Source organism: Toxotes jaculatrix, chromosome 15 (assembly GCF_017976425.1).
Source record: "Toxotes jaculatrix isolate fToxJac2 chromosome 15, fToxJac2.pri, whole genome shotgun sequence".
Classification (NCBI taxonomy): domain Eukaryota; kingdom Metazoa; phylum Chordata; class Actinopteri; family Toxotidae; genus Toxotes; species Toxotes jaculatrix.
The window spans coordinates 20,940,054-20,957,656 of NC_054408.1; the positions used below are offsets into that span (position 1 = coordinate 20,940,054).

At 40.3% G+C, this 17,603-nt stretch overlaps 1 protein-coding gene across 3 annotated transcripts in view; it reads left to right on the forward strand.

The window, feature by feature from the left end:
* The window catches only part of col18a1a (collagen type XVIII alpha 1 chain a), a 69,581-nt gene that overhangs the window by 37,860 nt on the left and 14,118 nt on the right, over positions 1-17,603 (forward strand). For 2 of the 3 annotated variants that reach the window (XM_041057830.1, XM_041057828.1), the window contains 14 exons: positions 3,904-4,445; positions 6,518-6,601; positions 7,961-8,032; positions 12,125-12,203; positions 13,052-13,114; positions 14,125-14,255; positions 15,050-15,076; positions 15,494-15,700; positions 15,964-15,990; positions 16,172-16,234; positions 16,358-16,435; positions 16,563-16,613; positions 16,789-16,911; positions 17,033-17,095. In XM_041057830.1, coding sequence (XP_040913764.1) covers positions 3,904-4,445; positions 6,518-6,601; positions 7,961-8,032; positions 12,125-12,203; positions 13,052-13,114; positions 14,125-14,255; positions 15,050-15,076; positions 15,494-15,700; positions 15,964-15,990; positions 16,172-16,234; positions 16,358-16,435; positions 16,563-16,613; positions 16,789-16,911; positions 17,033-17,095 — 1,610 coding nt within the window. The remainder of the gene's footprint in view (positions 1-3,903; positions 4,446-6,517; positions 6,602-7,960; positions 8,033-12,124; positions 12,204-13,051; positions 13,115-14,124; positions 14,256-15,049; positions 15,077-15,493; positions 15,701-15,963; positions 15,991-16,171; positions 16,235-16,357; positions 16,436-16,562; positions 16,614-16,788; positions 16,912-17,032; positions 17,096-17,603) is intronic. The other variant, XM_041057829.1, reaches the window with a different exon arrangement.

The following is a 17,603-nucleotide window of genomic DNA, read 5'->3' on the forward strand; positions in this document are numbered from 1 at the left end:
ACCACTTCGTCAGAATGTCTGTTTAGAGATAGATCAGGTCAGACACCTTGTAGTGGAACCTGGTTATAACTATAGAGCTGTTAGAGAATATTTCCTATATATATGCCAATATAGATTTTATGTTGCTATAGTTTATGTATTATGCAAGTTCTATAAAGTAATCATGGCACCATATCTCCATGCATATGATGAAGACTGTATGTCAATGTATAATAGACTTTTACAGATAAATGCAGTTGTCATATCAAACTGAATATTATAGTGTCTTCTTTCCCTTGATAAAATGATTCCACTAAGTACTTGACATTGACATTATAACCATTACAAATGACTCCCTTCAACCCTGTAAGAAGCCAGACAACACATTGAAACCACAAGATCAAACAGGGATTAAGAAGCAGAAAGCAAACACAACCACTTTACCATCAAATTTAATTTGCTTCCCTTTTAAATCAACTGGTGGACCAGCAACTGCAGACATAGTTTATGCTGCAAATGCATGAGGATTGTAGAGATCTTTTTTTTTTTTTTTTTTTAAACAGTCATGGGCCTGTAATTTTCACATCTTCAGAGGTGAACTCTGACACTCAAAACACAAGGTCAGACCACTGACCAGCTCTTTGCAGAGTGAGGGGGGAGATCATTGCCCTTGTCAGCAGGCCTCAAGGGATGTTTTAAATGGCGATGGAGCAAAGTCAGTAAAGGCACAAATTTTTCTGGAACTGTCCAGATGTTCAAATGTTTTCCCATGGATTATACAGGATCCTGTACTTCCCAAAGCTGTATATACAGTTTCACAGTGTATATACAGCTTTATCAACAGGGTATCACAAACTGTGGTACCCCATCCTGGAATGTTAGGAAATGAAATAGAGCTGTGGTCCTGGTCAGTAAGTGGTCTTCTTGACAAGATAAACTAGCACCATAAACCCAGCAGTGCTCCATTCATCAGCCATTCTTTTCTATGCTCCATTGGCCTTGAAACTGTTGTTGGATAACAAAAGCTATTTGGAAAACCTGAATTGAGATTGCACTTAAAATGCTAATGGTAAACCCTTTGTATACCCAACAATTTTTGAAGGAATAACTGGCTAGCCCTTTGCTGACAATGCAGGCACATTGGACAGGCTTCAGTAAAAGCATTCCTTTGGAAGACTAAAGCAGATCAAACCTTTTCATCTGCTTTACATCCGGTAATGAAATTGTCTTTATTCGCAGTCCCAAGCTTTTTTTCTGCTTTGACATCTGGCACAATTACATTAGGAGTTTAGATTCGTAATAGATAGTGATACTTTTTGAATTTAGTGCTTAGACATAGTCCGGAAGTTTTTTCTTTGTGGTGAATTCTGAACACAGTCCAAAAGAATGCACATCTGGTTGGAGTGAGGGATGACCAGTAGGGGAGATGTTTCACTCATGAGGGCTTTCCAAAGCTCATACACAATCTAAAAGGATGCCTGCTGATCAGTTGGCAAACACATTTTAAAATCAGATGTTTGAGAAATAGATGGTGATCTTGTAGAGCAAGGAGAGTGAGGCTGAAGCCTCAGTTTGCACTTTAGAGGAATGCTGCACACTGAGGGACAAGCAGGCTCTGTTTGAGAGATACGCCTCACATTCCAACTTATGACAGACCTTGAAGTTTAATCTGCGCACAAATCAAATCATTTTTACGACCAGAAGCTAACTTGTGCTTAACAGCTCGCTTGTTTCTTGCAAATTGAAGAAGAAAGTGAACTTTAGCCAAAAGAGACATTTTTTAAGCACAATCAATGTCATTCAGAGCAAAATAAAAAAAAAAAAAACCGAAAAAAATCATAATTTTTTTAATTGGAAAAAAGAGTTACCATACATGCTTAGTTATGTGTTTCTGCTTTAAAAGTAACTCCTCACATGTTGGCTTCAGCACCCACAGCAGGAGAATTTACAAATTAAAGTGGTGTGCTTTCCCACATGATGGATTTCACCACTGAATTACTGCAAAGTTTTGCCTTTCTCAGCCTGACTGTGGCAGAGATTGTGCATAGGAGAGAGCCAGGTTTAGACATGTGAGCGCAGGCCCACTGAAGAGACCCTTAAGGTTTCTCATTCTGACTTTATCAGAGTAAACATCTGGTCGTTCTGGTGCAAATGACAGTTTATTGTTAAGTGCCATCCATGCAGCAGTCAAGGACCCACAGTCTACCTGTGGTTCTGAACCTGGGACTCTCCTTGTCTGCTGAATCTGCCGTTTCCTGGTTAACATTTTCAAATGTAGGTAGTGAATGTGCTGAAAGATCCTGTTTTGAAATTGAACTGAGAAGTATCGTTTTAACAGTCAATGGGCTGTTCCAGATTGGGTTGGTATTTTTGGCACATCTTATGCTATACTTTGATTTATATTTTCTGATGACATGTTTATGACAAAATAAGTACATACCAAAATGTACAGTCTGCTAGTGATGAGTCTTATTTAGAAGTGTCTGTCCTATTGTCCCAGAGGGGAACTGCATAATTAATACTGGAAAGTATTTTTATTGCTGTCCTGTCACAGCTTGACTGGGTTCTCTGTTAGCTCAGATTCAAATTAAAGCATCTTTAGTCCTCAGACAGCAGGCAGAATATTCAGACTGTTGTTTATGGTTGTACAGCAGAACGCAGGACCTCGGGTTCAGCTAAACACCTTGCGTGTTTAAGCTCTCAACAAAGCCAACTGCTGACCCCACTGATCTTTAGCAGTCAGGGCAGTGGGGAGGCTTTGAACTGAGCAATAGAGCTTGCACATTAGCCACCAGGTGGTAAACCAAAGCATTTCTTCAAAGCACCAGAAACTTCAAGTGTTCTCCCAAAACAACGATTTTGCTTTTAACATTAGGAAACATTAATTTTGAACAAGCAGAAAGAATTTGTCTCAAGTTTGACAATATAGTAAAACAAAAATTGTCTCTACTACTCGTGGGAAACAATACACATTGCTCTTTGTGTTCCTAAACGCCTCCAATAATTATGCGCTGACCTCGCCAGAGTCACCCAGGGTGATGGAAGAGTGAGCAAGGATATGCAGGAGGCCCAGCTGTTGGTCCCTGCTTGCCCTGGAGCAGTGACATTTAGCAGATGTCACACAAGTCGGAAGAGCTTTGCCTCTTTTTTTTTGGAGTCTTGAGGAATGCAATGCTTACATATCCATCTTCACCCAATTTTGCATGCAGTAGATGGATAAGGTTCAAACAAAGTATGAGAAAAGTTTTTAAATGTGTAATTTTTATGTCTGTTGATGTGATTTTGTAGAGAATGTATCTAGAGGCTGTAACTCTGCATGTTTCCATCTTGATTTTAGCTCTTCTGGCACATATGCTGTGAGAGCTAAATCAATCAACTCTCAAGCCGTGCATTATATCTTCAGTTTAGGAAGCTGGAGTTTAGCGTTAGCAGGTCTTGTCTTTGGAATAGAAGGCCTTACAATGTCTGTTGAAGTGATCTGCTTTTCTTAGTCTCATATGACCAATTTCTTTGCCTTTTTTGGGGGGTATAAACCCTTCCCATATCGGTGACGAGAGTAATAAAACTGGTTTGTTTGTTTGTTGTCCCCTGAGCAGAGCCGTTTTTCCAATGCTTCTCAAAAACGCTTATAGGTTGGTTGGAGGAAGTTGTGGTTACTTTCCATTTTGATTTCATGAAATGTGTTAATGTTCTTCACATTACTGTAGAAAACAAGAAAAAATTATTGACCAGATCTTTTTTTTCAGTTCAGTTTGTTAGTATAACAAAGACTCAAAATACGACCATTGCACTGATCAGACATTCACATTTTAAGTCAACCACCAACAGCATTAACATTATACCCTGCCATGCTGCCCTCCCTTCTAACCTAGAGTTTATTTTGTGCGTATTGTGGCCTAACATGTTTTTTCTCTCCTCTTCTAGAGGAGAGTGGAGTCTCCCTCCTGCAGCTGATTGGGGATCCTCCGCCCAGTGAGATTACCCAGGTCTATGGGCCCGACAGTAGCCCCGGATATGTCTTTGGCCCTGATGCCAACACGGGCCAGCTGGCACGTGCCCACCTGCCGAATCCATTCTACCGGGACTTCGCCCTCATCTTCAACCTGAAACCCACCTCGGACAGGGGCGGAGTCATCTTCTCTGTCACTGATGCCTCACAGCAGATCATGTACGTGGGTGTTAAACTGTCAGATGTGCAGGGCGGCAACCAGAATGTCATCCTGTACTACACAGAACCTGACTCACAGCAGTCATATGAAGCAGCCAAATTCCTTGTGCCCTCCTTGAGGGATACCTGGACCCGTTTCGCTATCGCTGTGAGGGATGACAAGGTGATGTTCTACCTCAACTGTGACACAGACCCTCAAGTGACGCGCATTGAGAGGTCCCCGGATGAGATGGAGCTGGAGGCCGGTGCTGGGGTCTTCGTCGGGCAAGCTGGAGGGGCTGATCCTGAGAAGTTCCTGGTGTGTACACAAACTTTGTCTGGTTTGAGGGAAATAATAATTAGGAAATCAATAATTTAGGGGATGTGTAGCATAGAAAGTTATACTGTACTTATTTTAAAAGCTTTCATAGGAGATATAGAATACTGTGCATGATGCTTTGGCACTAAATTAACCATGACATTGACTGTGATGTGATGCTGAAGAATCTTGTGGTGTAGTGTTTTGGAACAGAGTGAAATGTGCAGTGTAGTGTTTTGATTTTCCATAGTCAGGCATGTGAAACATCTTGGGTGAATAACCCTCATGTGATTTAATTGCCCAAATTGGCCTACTCCAGAAGCATAACATAAATGTCTACAGCCTCACCATTCTCCTTAGAGTTGTTTGCAAATAACTGGAAAACCTCACAGGTGGGATGTGATTAACTATAGCCATTCGACTGCAGTGAATTTCAGCTGTTTACTGCAACAAAGTTTGACCTTTGCTGTTAATGGGTTATAGTAGTTCACCCATGGCTGCCTGCAGACAAAACATGCAAGCAAAAATGTGCAGTCAGTTTGTGCAGATCAAAATAATAAAAAACAGTAGGGAAATAAACACAATATTCTGTGTACACCTTGAACACTGTAGATGCTGAAGGAAAACAGAATATGTAGAATTCAGCCACGTTTAGTAGGCATATAATGGCCATATTTCCAGTGGACATGCACAGGTTCTTACGTGACCTTATGATCTTCATGTCCTTGGCTCTTTGTGTTAAACTTTAACATGATGGTGATCCTTTACCTTACACTTTCCATTGTTCAGCATTTCTCAATATGGAGTCTTCCTGGTTACATGGACATAATTGACCTTGTTCTGTAAATAAGACCAAACTGAAACCACAAAGCCAGAAAGGAATAAAGAGCCCAAAAAGTTGGATGTTCCTTGATAAAAGGTGTCCTTTAATAATGATCATTGTATATTTTGATAACAAATAAATCTGATATATAGAAGGAGATATTTACACTAGTAAATATGTCCAAATTCCAAATGAGTACTTCCCTTCTGACTCCAAGCCTTTGAAGTTAAAGTTGCCCAGCTGAAACATCATCTCTTGCTTCCTCTCTCAGTTGTAATGTTTTAATCTTTTTTTATTACTGTGTTTGAAGACTGCTGCTTATTTTGTTGTAAACCACTGTTCAGGTTTTTCTGTCTTTCTTCTTTTTTTTTTTATTACACAAGCCCATCTAAGGCATTTCCTTTTGGTTGGGTATTTTGTCATCAAGCTGTTTTTGAGAGTGCTTATTTAAAAAAAAAAATAATATTTTGTTGACCTCTGCATGGCCCTATGCTCCCAAGGTCCGGTGAATTTAATTTAACTAATCAAATTAAGACTTTGCAACCTTCTTTGGCATCTAAATATTTACAGTATGTAGTGATAAAATGTACATTCCATTCTGAAATATGATTTGTTTAGATGCCCCTTTTTCTTATTATCCATCACTGGCAAAATATGCTGCAGTTACAGTTTAGCCTTGTGAATAGGATCGACTATTTATTGCAAAGATCTAAAGCAGTTTGTTAGAAAAAGACCATAACATGTCAACTAAAAACTGTACAAATTACAAAAAAGGCCCTTTTGTACAAACATTAAAAGTCTGTGTAGAGACGGGGTTAAAATGTCAAAGAGCGTTTGCCATTTATCTTCAAAGTCCTCTTAAAAAAGCCATTAGACTTTTTTTCTCAGGACATGAATGTGCCCTGGAGAGTCAGCAGAGAAACCACCTCTACATACAGAGCTAATGGGCCTTTGATAGGCAGGAAGATAGCATTCATATTATCTGTGAGCATCCTGTGTGGGAACATGTATCAGATCGAGATAGTGGCACTTCACAGGCAGAGGCTAAAACTGGAGACATGAAGAGCCCCTCTGATTTTGTGGAAAGGGGAAATTCCCTGAGAAATATTGCCAAACCCTTCACGGCAATTCCAGCGATAAATATCCATATGTTGAAAGTAAGACATCTTTTGTGTGTGAGAACAAATGCTGTTCTGACATATATATATATCATCAGACATCAAGACAATATGTCCTTGTTTTGGAACAGGGGGTGATCAGTGAGCTTAGGGTGGTGGGAGACCCCCGTGCTGCTGAGAGACACTGTGAAGAGGAAGAGGATGACTCAGATATGGTGAGTGACAACTAATTTAATTTTGATGTAATAGTAATCACGTACAAGCAATAATAAGTACTACATGTGACTGAAATGCTGTAGTATGACTACAGGGTAATAGAGATACTGCATGTTACAAGGTTAAAAAGTATTTGATGAGGAGATAACTGTGAGCAAACCCCCTCCCCAGGTCAGGGTTTTCCAAAACCAAAAACACAAGATCAGAGGTATTAGGAACTGATTAAAGTGTGTTAATCTGCTCTAACAAAAACTCCAATCATGAGTATATCTGGCTAACTAACTTACACATAAACTGCATACTGTGTGAGAACGTAAAGGTTAACAGTCATAGCAATAGCAGCTAACTCAGCTAATCGTCTGTTGTCGTAGTGGAGTCATTTAATTGCACTTTGCATCAACTATCTAAGTTAGGACAGATGTAACACAAGTAATGAAATTTTACTGGGCTGTTGATTTATTTGGCATGTTACATCACTTATTGCCAACATTAAATCTGTAATAGATAAGAGGGTGAGGGGATCCTTTTCACCACTGACCCTGACCACCCACACACAAACACAGGTGCCTCTCTGCAGCCCACCAGCAGCCTTAACTGTTATTTAGTAAAACATTGCCCTCACAGCTGTTCTGCTTGCTGAGACCACCAAAACCTTGTCCTTACTGACAGAATAAGGTTCAAGACTTGACTGCTTGTTGTCATCAGATCTTTAGATGTTGTTTGGAAGAGATGGGGAAATAACATTCCCAGTGTGGAAATAACAGGTTTCAGCTTTCAGGATGTACCTTTTATCTGAAACGATAACCTCACACACATCTGTTTAACAGTACAGAGGACATGTTCAAAATATTGAATTACTAAGTAGCCTTGAATCTAACAGGAGAATACTGTATAAGACTTACATACACAAAGAATACTGACAATTTGGGGAGTTCAGTATTGAATTACACCATAATTTCACCTGATAAAAGACTTGTTGAGATTAAAACATCTGTTTCAAGTGGGACCTCGCCAAGAAGGTGACATAAAAAACAGATGGACACCAATAAAGACGACACAGACAACCAAAATAAGCCACTGATACTGTCACACAGATTGCAAGCCGCATTGCGATTATGTAATTAAGATATTTGGACAGATATTCAATAAAAACATTGCCGCAAATTGCTAAATTATGTTATAGCTGACTTGAATTTTACCAAGAATGCAAGTGAAGAGATCATGAAGTGACTCTGTGGGAAGACAACACACACAGTTAAATGAACATTTTCAGATATTAAAGGTTTGTGTGGACTGAATTAAACCAAAAGGAATATCTTGTGGGCTTGAAATCAAATGTGTATGGTTGGTCTCCTCAGGCTTCAGGTGAAGGAAGTGGCTATGAGGAAACGAGACCTGCTAAACCAGCTGTGGAGAAACATAGATGGACGGTATGGAGCGACTTTTGTTTATTATTGAACTCCTCTACTTGTACTACTACTTGACCATGTTTACCTGCCGCTGCCTTGTGTTTTTCTTATCATTTAAAGCTTGACTAAATGATGTTTCATTGGTAATGGTACTGTTCCTTGTAATTATTTTGCTGCCTTGATACATTATGTATGAAACATGGGTCGGTCTACAGTTTCCTTCCTGAGTTTGATGTTCAACTATAAATCAAGAGTGTGTAAGAGAGTCCGAAGGAGAGTGAATGAATGGATGAAGAATGCTCTGTTCCCTGAAGAGGATTCAAACAGCTGATCAAACCAGACTTGTAAAAGTGGCCAACAGAGATTATTAACAGCAGACTGTGCTTCTGCAAACTGAGTCATCTCAGTGTTAGATATACCACTAATGTCTCAAGTTACTGTGTATAAGTGAGTGAACACTGGTCCCTCAAGAGAGATTAAAAACTGCTGAGTTGATGTCTGGAAATTGAGCTGCCTCTGCCTTATACATTTGGAGACAAAGACTTTTTACATAAAGATTTACCTCTTATCAGACTGGAAAGGAAATGACCTTGGTGAGTTAAAATGTGCCCATTCTAAAGGTTAAGAGTCACGGATTCAGTCATTTTGAATTTAAATCACACTTTATTTGCTAATAGCAGTTCACAAAGCAGCTTTTAATGTTTCAGTATAGTAATTTAGAATAAAGTGCTCATGCTTGAATCTCAGGGGGGGGTCACCTGGTGTTGGGTGAGGTGTGTGTACTCTGGGTAGATGTGGCTGGATATGTATCACCTGGATGAAGACCTGAAACAACATATACTGCTAGAAGGAAAACAGGATGGTAGTCTCTTAACCGCCATGCACTTGCACTGTTCAGTTCAGCCACACTGTCGTGCTTATGTGGTTATGCTTTTTGCAGTCACCGATGCAAGTTCGCTAAATAAACTGCATCGACTTGTGTCTTTTTGTGTCCTCCTTCATCTCTCCTTTTGTCACTCTCTCTTCTCTCCACTTTGTCCTTCAGTCTTCCTCTGTCTGCTTTCTGTCTCTCTCACTCTCACACACACACAATCAGATTCCACAGACACCCACTCTCATCTCCCACCTTCAAAGATAGCTACGCAAGCTGAAACACACTGTAGCGCAAACCGCCTCTGTGCGTGCGTGCATTCCCACTCACAATTATAGTGAAGAGTTAGAAAAACCAGATGTGAATTTGGACTCGATCTGATCCAAGTCAGAGACGACCCCCCCCCCCTCCCCCCCCCCCACCCACCCACTCCTCAAGGCTTTGTTATTCTGACTGGTTTCTCAATCAGCTGTGTACAGGAACCGACAGAGGTGGAAAGACAGTCAGAGAAGGAGACAGGGAGGGCAGGGTTAGGCACCTCAAGTCGGAAGTCCCTTCATCCTTACTGCCCTACTACTGCCTTGATGCTCTGTAAGTTTTACAAGGGGCTTTTCCATCTGTTCAGTAGGCATTTATTAGCATCATGTAACATGCAGCATAATGTAAAAGACAACAGCTGGCATCTAATGCCTACCTGCTGCTGTTTTTCCACCTGATGTCTGTTAACAGAAAATATAACCTACATTCTGCGCAATTGTCCAACCAGTGCAATTAAGGCAAGTCTGGGCAAAGGGTAGTCAGAGAGGGAGAGCTGTAGAAGTCAAACTTTCCATTTTGTCATCCTGGAATTCTCAGTGATAGATGGCAGAGCCAAGTCAGTCATCCTGAACAGTGTCACTGCTGAAGTGTCCCCCTCCAGCATGCAGCCCAAAGAGGAAATGTTACCAGAGCATAATACTGACTTGGTGTGGTGCGTCATTATTTCTGATATAACCAATTAGTTGTTATCAGCAGTTGTTTCTGATATCCATAATGTCCGCAAAGGACTATGAACCACATGAAAGTATATTTATCTATATTTTTTTAACACATTTGACAAGTTTGAATCGCAGTTATTTTTCCACACCTCCAAAGGCCATATCAAGGTTGCATGTAGAGTTGCAGTGCACGTTTCCCTCCCATATGTGGAATTATGTGACAAACAAAAGTCTCAGATCTTTTTCCAGAGAATGCAATAAACATATTAAAATTGATTTACTTAGTAATTATTAGAGAGAAGAAAATGGGTAAAATCTGCCCAACCCAAATGAGCGTTTTGCCTAATCTTCATCTTCATAATAACAGCCTGGGCGAAAATGCTGAAACATCAAAAAGGAGATTAAAAAAAAAGTCTCTTTACTTTTTCCAGATCAAAACACCAACAAAAAAATATCAAACTGATAAGCAAACTGTTCTTTTTTGTTTGCATTTAGATCTTAATGATCTGTAGCAATGTTTTTGGGGGGGGTAGCATTGAGACGATGTTTTCTTTTCAAATGAGCTTTTTTTTCTTTTTCGAACTCTGATTCTGTTCTATTACACAAGAGCCAGTGAGAGTCAGACAAATGAGAGTCAAACCTTTGTTTGTGCATTTTATAAACAGCTGGACTGTTTTTTCCTTAATCCTCAGGCCAACCACAAAAATGTGCAAATTCCAATACGTTTCCTCTGAGTACTACATAGGACGTGCACTGGGAAAAAAAAAAAAAACCTACACTTCTGCAGAGGTGGAATATGTTGATTGCCAGCGGAGCTGCATACCTGCTCTTAAAGTCAAGGGGTTGTGTGGTTCAAATCTATCAACACTGTGTTCTAAAAGGAGAGCCTCCCACCGATCATCCCCGGCAATGATGGATAGGTAAAGGAGTGAACAGGCACGGTATTCTTTATCACATTAATACATATATCAACTTAGAACAGTCAAAAATGGTCTGGCCAAATTCTTAGCATAGTGCTGTGTAACACAGTGGGGATGGTAATTTCCCAGAAAGGAAACTGGTTAATGGTTAATGAACAACATGGGCTTCACGCTGCCCCTTTGGCTGCCCCCTCCCCTACATTCTTCATCCCACTCCTCTCTTGAATTCCACAGGTGACAATCTAAGGTGTGTCACCAGTGAAGAATGACCTACAGACGAGGGTATTTGAAGTATCTCCTCCCCCTCCCTCTTTTTACCCAAAAGGCAGTTTTTGGGAAGCAAAAGCGACCCCCCAGTATGCAATTACCCCTGTCCTAAATGATGTCCTGCTGTGTTTTTAGTGACTGAGGACTGTTGGCACACTGAGGCCTGGCCTGTCTTTCTTTTGTCCACAAAACCTACCCACAAAAAAACGAAAAAAAAAAAACAAAAACTTTGCTATAAGGCCTACACAAAAACATAAAAAAAATATCATTTCTAAATATATTAAGCTATTTTGATGTGAATGAATTTGAATGGTTGATGTGGTCGTAAAAAGAGAGCACAAAGGTTGAGGAAAAAGATTTGCGAAGAAAGAGGGGCCATACATAGAAACACACACAGTGTAGGTCCTTCCTGAATTCAACCTCTTCTGTTTGGCCATGGGGCATTTTAAATTCACTCTGTTAGTGTACTCCAAGTGTCGCTATAACATGTTGCAGCTGCAGGCTCAGTGAGAATAGACTCGGGGATGTGTTCCCTAAAAAGCCTTAATAAGGTTCAGATAAAGATGAGTTTTGCAACAGGACCCACGCATAAGAGTTCTGACAGTGATTAACACACAATCAACAAAAAGGGCAATTATTGAATTACTGAAAACAATAACCATTTATCAAAAAAAAGAAAAAGGAAAAAGTTATACTCAGTCCTTTGTTCTCCATGCACATGTTTGAAAAAGGCTTGATGTAGAGCTGGGAAACACTCTGGTTAGTTAAGAAGAGAGCTTTGGCTGCACAAACTGTAAACATCAACGCAGTTGAATGGTAACACAGAGCGGAAACATGAGTCATTTTTGTTGGGATTGTTTGGCATTAATGTGAACAAGAACAGCATTTTCCCATGCAGTGCAACATGGTTCTTATATTGTTTCCAAGGCTTTACAATGTGGTGGGGGTGGGTGGGGGCTATACCAGTGGAAATGGGGCCTTAAAATTTAGAGCAAGCTCAGTGCAGCTTTCCATAAATGTCATCGATTGACCTTTTCAAATATGTGTCTCTCTCTGTTGCATGATTATTTTCCTGCAGACAACACCTCCATCTTCTCGACCCATTCAGCAGCCCCCACTGACCACGAAAGAGGAGGTGTCCATTACAAGAGATACAGGTGAGTTTATCTGGATACAGTCGACACTTCCTGAAAAGAGACTTCATTTTGTTTGTTTTTGATTTGAAAAGCACACAGTTTTGGCCATTATGTTTGCAGAGAGAGCTCAACACTAACTTGAGATGGAATATATGTTATATTTCTGTATTATTATTATTATTTTGAACGGGACATAAGTTTGTGAGTTGAAAAGTTGAGTGTATTTCTGTGTGAGTGTATTTGTGTTTGACTCAAGCCCTCGTCAGACTACACAGATGCCTTTGGATTCTGCCCCCTTGCTGATTTGCAAATGTCAGTTCATAAATTTTTAATCTCACTTTAAAAGATGGGAAATAGATGGAGAACTTCTACAAGCTGACACGTGACTTACCTCACCTGGGGCTGTTTATAACAGCACATGGGGTTGCACAGTTCATATTCTTTGAACAAGCACAGCCGAGCTATTCAGAGCTTCCCATAAGTAGATTCACTGACGTATGTCTCCATCTAGTGGACATCAAGTGTAATGCACTGTGTGGTGTGGTAATCCTTCATTTGAAAGTAGTGCTCTGGACAGGCATTGCTTATTGTTAACTCTGAACTGCTACAAAATAGGGTGGAAATCAGTGTGTTTACATAGTAAAAACACAAATTACAGTATATTAATCAGTATTCTGTTGCCCATGTAACTAGGTTTTGCCTAGTTATTGAAGTTACCACAATAGTGATTACAGTAAAGAAAACAATACAATAAAATAAAATAAAATAACAAAATAGATTACCTCATGTGGCTGAACATCAGAATGACTGCCTGAAAACAATGTTAATCTGGAGACTTAATTTAACACTGTCTTTTGCATTGTGTTCAGCAAGCGACTCCCAGCACGTTTCAGTTTCTGTGGAGTCCAGGCCCGGACTTCTTGGGTCACCAGGTGGGTCGAGGGAGTTAAAATCACAGAGACACGCATCCCAGTCTCCTGTGTTTTTTTTTTTCCTCCTTTCTGTTCTGTGCATCGATGTTCTGCCTGCTTCATGTGTGTACTCGTCATGCAGGACCTCACATGGATTTCAAAAACACAAGGATGCATGAATTTATCCCCTTCATAAGGTGGTGGACATGTTTGTTTACAGGCTAAGGGAATGGAAAGTTAGGATGATCAGGCTGTAAGAGAACTTACAGAGAAGAGAACTCACAGAGAGAAAACAGAAGACGTCAATTGAGAAAAAATGAGAAAGAGTTTTGTGTTTCAGTTTTTTTTTTCCACATGTATTTTAAAGCATATAATATTGTGGATGTTGGATGGTCTGGATTTCTGGTTCTAGAAAAAGGATAGAGAAACACTTTTTGGATTGGAACAGGCAGGAGGAGCATTGCATACTAGCTTAGGCTACTAATGCTATGATATGAGGCATTAATTTATTCAGTGAATTTTCTGGGCTTATGTATCCATTCAGAGGCATGGGATCGATTTTTCTGCTCCTGAATTCTAAACTGAAATATTGCAGAAGCCTGCCTGCTGTGCACATCATTCTGCCGTGCATGTGAGCATCGTTGGAGATGGGTGATTTCTACACAACTGAAGAAGTGGGCTGCATTTAATGCAGCCTCCATTGAAAGTGACGCGTTAAGTTGGATGAGTGTAAAGTCAAATGGGGGTCACACCAGAAAACAAATATCTGGATGTCAATGCATGCAGCTGTGGGAGGGTGTGCTCAGTTACCATCTCTAAACCTTGACATGGCCTATAAATTGCAGCCATGTACACTGGGATTTTTGTTGCATCGAGCAAAAAGTCATTTTCTTCTTCTCTTCTGTCCTTTTGTTTTGGGAGCAGGAAATGTTCCGTTCGTTGTTTGGGATGTGGGATACAATCGTTAATCATTTCTGAAAGGTCTTTTCATCAGGGTATTAATGCCTGTGTCCTTTGTCGTTGTTCTCCAGGACCGTCTGGGGCTAAAGGAGAGAAGGGTGACAGAGGGGAGAGAGGAGAGAAAGGAGACAGGGGTCCAATTGGGCCGAAGGGAGAATCAGTCTCTGGCTCCAGCTCACGGGGTGGAGCCCGTGGAGAGAAGGTTTGGACCTTTTTTTTTTTTTTTTTTTTTTTGCTTTGATAGTAGATGATGTATCAGTGCACTCAGGGTACCTGGAATAATGTGAGCTTTGGTGAAATGTCCCAAAACAACACTAGAGGGAGCTAAAAGTCATATTTTAATGGAGGCACATGAAATGCATCAAGACTTTTAACATTTTTTGTTTTATATATGTTATTACATACTGTACATACTGTTTTGGTAAAAGGAAAAAATTGTGTGTTTATGTTTGTTTATGCATTCTTGTTCTTTTGTCTTTGTGTTGGCCAAATGGTGTCCCAGTGAGGACATTGTTGTTGGGCTGACATTGACTTGGTTTGATTTTCTTCTGAAATAAATCAACAAAGCCCAAATAAAGACAACAATCAGGAAAAAGAAAATATCTGTAAAAGGGCATAGACATAACTTATTTCCACTATCCAAATGTTACATTCTGAGTGAGATGTTCAGGCTCAGGCATGTGAAGATGAAGATGATGATGATAGTAAACAAGGTATGGTTAGTAATAGTTTAAGGGGGTGGTATTACTGGTATTTGATTCTAGATTAATTTTCTTTTTTAAACATTTGAGCATGCAGCTCTGTAAATCAGCAGAATTTGATTTCCACTGGTGCTCCACTAATGATGGTGTGTACTCTCAGTATGAGGTATTTTCAGCAAAATTCTCCAACTAGTGGATACGTATGTTACTGTCTTTTCAGTGTTTCTGGTCAAATTACTTCACAGCCGGTGAAGACTGTTAACACTGACTTATTGTTTCTTATTCCAATTGTCAGGGAGAACCAGGGGAAAAGGGAGCAAAGGTAAGTTACTGATTATCTCTTTCTTGGGGGAGATGTGTGTAAGTTACTAAAAATTAAGCAATGACTGTCTTTGCAATGAAACTGTCTTTGTCAGTTACTCTTCTTCATCAGCATGACTCATTTCATTTTTAAATGAGATGGGTTTTGTGTTAAAACAATGGACTGAGCTATGTGATACTGGTGTTTTACAGCTTGACATTATGGTCCCTGACTAGAACAGGTCTGTTAATACATTAATGTACTGTAAGGGAATTGAGTAGTGTTTATCTCAGTGTGTTGGTTTCTGCTAAAGTTCTGTCATGTCTCAGGAAAATATTACCAGTGGACCTTGAATGGACAGATGTGGAAAAGCTTACATTTTTAATTTGTCCTGTCTAATCACAACGTCAGTTAACACTGATGCTTCTTCATCTCCAGGGCAGTGCAGGTTTTGGCTACCAAGGACAGAAGGGCGACACGGGCCCCCCTGGACCCTCCGGCCCCCCTGGCCCTCCAGGGCCTGCAACTGAATTTTCAGTTGGCAGTGATGGCTCAGTTGTTTCGACAGTCCCCGGACCCCGAGGACCACCCGGACCACAAGGTGTCCCAGGCCCCGAAGGACCACCAGGATCTGAGGGAGAGCCAGTTAGTAGACATCAGATGCATTTTTAACTTGACAGAACTAAATATAGATGCACTGTATTTGTTGAACCAATAGTTACTGTGTTTGTCATGTTCACTGCAAAGTTTCAAATATTTTCCTTTTATGACTTGGAATATAAAGTTAAGTTATAATTAACTGGAAATTTGAAATTGCTGCGGCCAAATTGATTGGCTTTATATCATATATCCCTAATTCACAAATGTGTCTCTGAAGACTTATCTGATTATTTATTTCAATCTCTTAGGGTGATCCTGGTGAGGATGGAAAATCTGTAAGTTCCTTTTTTTTTTGTTACACTACACAAAACAAGGAGCTCTGATGAATGGCTTTAATTCTTATTGACAGTCAAAAGGTGATGTGATGACGTATTGTTGGAGACCTTTACATTTAGCTCTCTGTTGTACCTTCAGGATAATCTCTAGTGGCCTAACATTATGATTTCTTCATTACAGGGTCCTGAAGGACCTCCAGGCTTCCCAGGAACCCCAGGTGATCCTGGACCCAAAGGAGAGAAGGTAAGATGCTCAGTTACATTTACAGCAAAACATAAAAAAAATGTAAGCAAATAGAACAAAGTGTAAAAGCAGGAAATTGTTTGTTGTAGGAACAGAGTTTCTTAATTAGTCTTGTTCCTACAGGGGGACCGTGGAGAGGGTCAGCCTGGCTCCAGGGGACCTCCAGGACCTCCTGGACCTCCCGGACCAGGATTCAGATCTGTGAGTTAATCTTGGCCTCACTCCCATGCTTGACAACATCTACACACAACATGTATCAGCAGAAAACCACCTGTCTCCAGGAACCTTTTGTTGAAAAATACAGCTGATTTCAACTAATGTATTTCAGACCTTCGTGGACATGGAAGGCTCAGGGTTCCCTGACTTGGAATCTCTGCGGGTGAGGAGAATCGACAGTTTTGTTTGATTTTTCTTTTCTTTTCTGGAAGACTTGTGTTCTGACTGTTAATATCAAAGCATGATGAAGATGAATTGTTGCTGAAAAGCATTTCTGTTTCTTGATTCATTCATCTTTTATGCAGCTTCAAATCTTTGATCTGTGTTTTGTATTGTAGGGACTCCCTGGGCCACCAGGTCCCCCTGGGCCCCCCGGACCTCCTGGTCCCTCTACAGCTGGCACAGCATTGAGTTCTGGGGCATTTGGACCACCAGGAAAGGATGGGGCACCCGGTCAACCTGTATGTATCAATATTCTTGTCTCTCAACACCACTGGCCGAATAACTCCCTAAATTGCACTGATCTGCACAGTCTAACTAAATCAACAACTGTACACCTGAATCAAATCTTTTGTCTTCCAGGGCTTGTCTGGTTTACCTGGTACTGATGGAGTCCCAGGAGCTCCTGGTCCCAAGGGAGAAAAGGTAATGTTGTTGTGAAAAGTTGTTTCTTCTCTAAATACTACCAAAATCTAATTTTTAGCATCCCTGGAGCTTTATCCACAAAGCTGTTCAATACTGATCTTAGTGTAGAGATTTATCTGTTTAAGACAGATAAATCTGAAATTAAGACATTTTTGCTTAAAAAAAGAATGAAGTACATATCATTAATGTGTGCTGTGTACGTATTAGGTCAAAATGACTCAACACAAAGTTTCATTTATTTTTCTGAAATTATCACACCCCCTTCATTAGTGTTTTCTTGGGGTCGTGATTCCAGCTGACAATAATCTAATCTATGTGGTTAGTAATATCTATGTGGACCGGCACTAAAAATGCACAACACAAGAAGTAGTGACATGGCAGGACTACCTGTTGCTGAGAGTTTTGATAGTCTGGTGATTTGCCATCCCCAGTATTCCCTCCTCCCCCCTCTTATGTGTAATATGTACTGAAAATAGCACTAAATGAGCATATGGTGAAATAACATGAA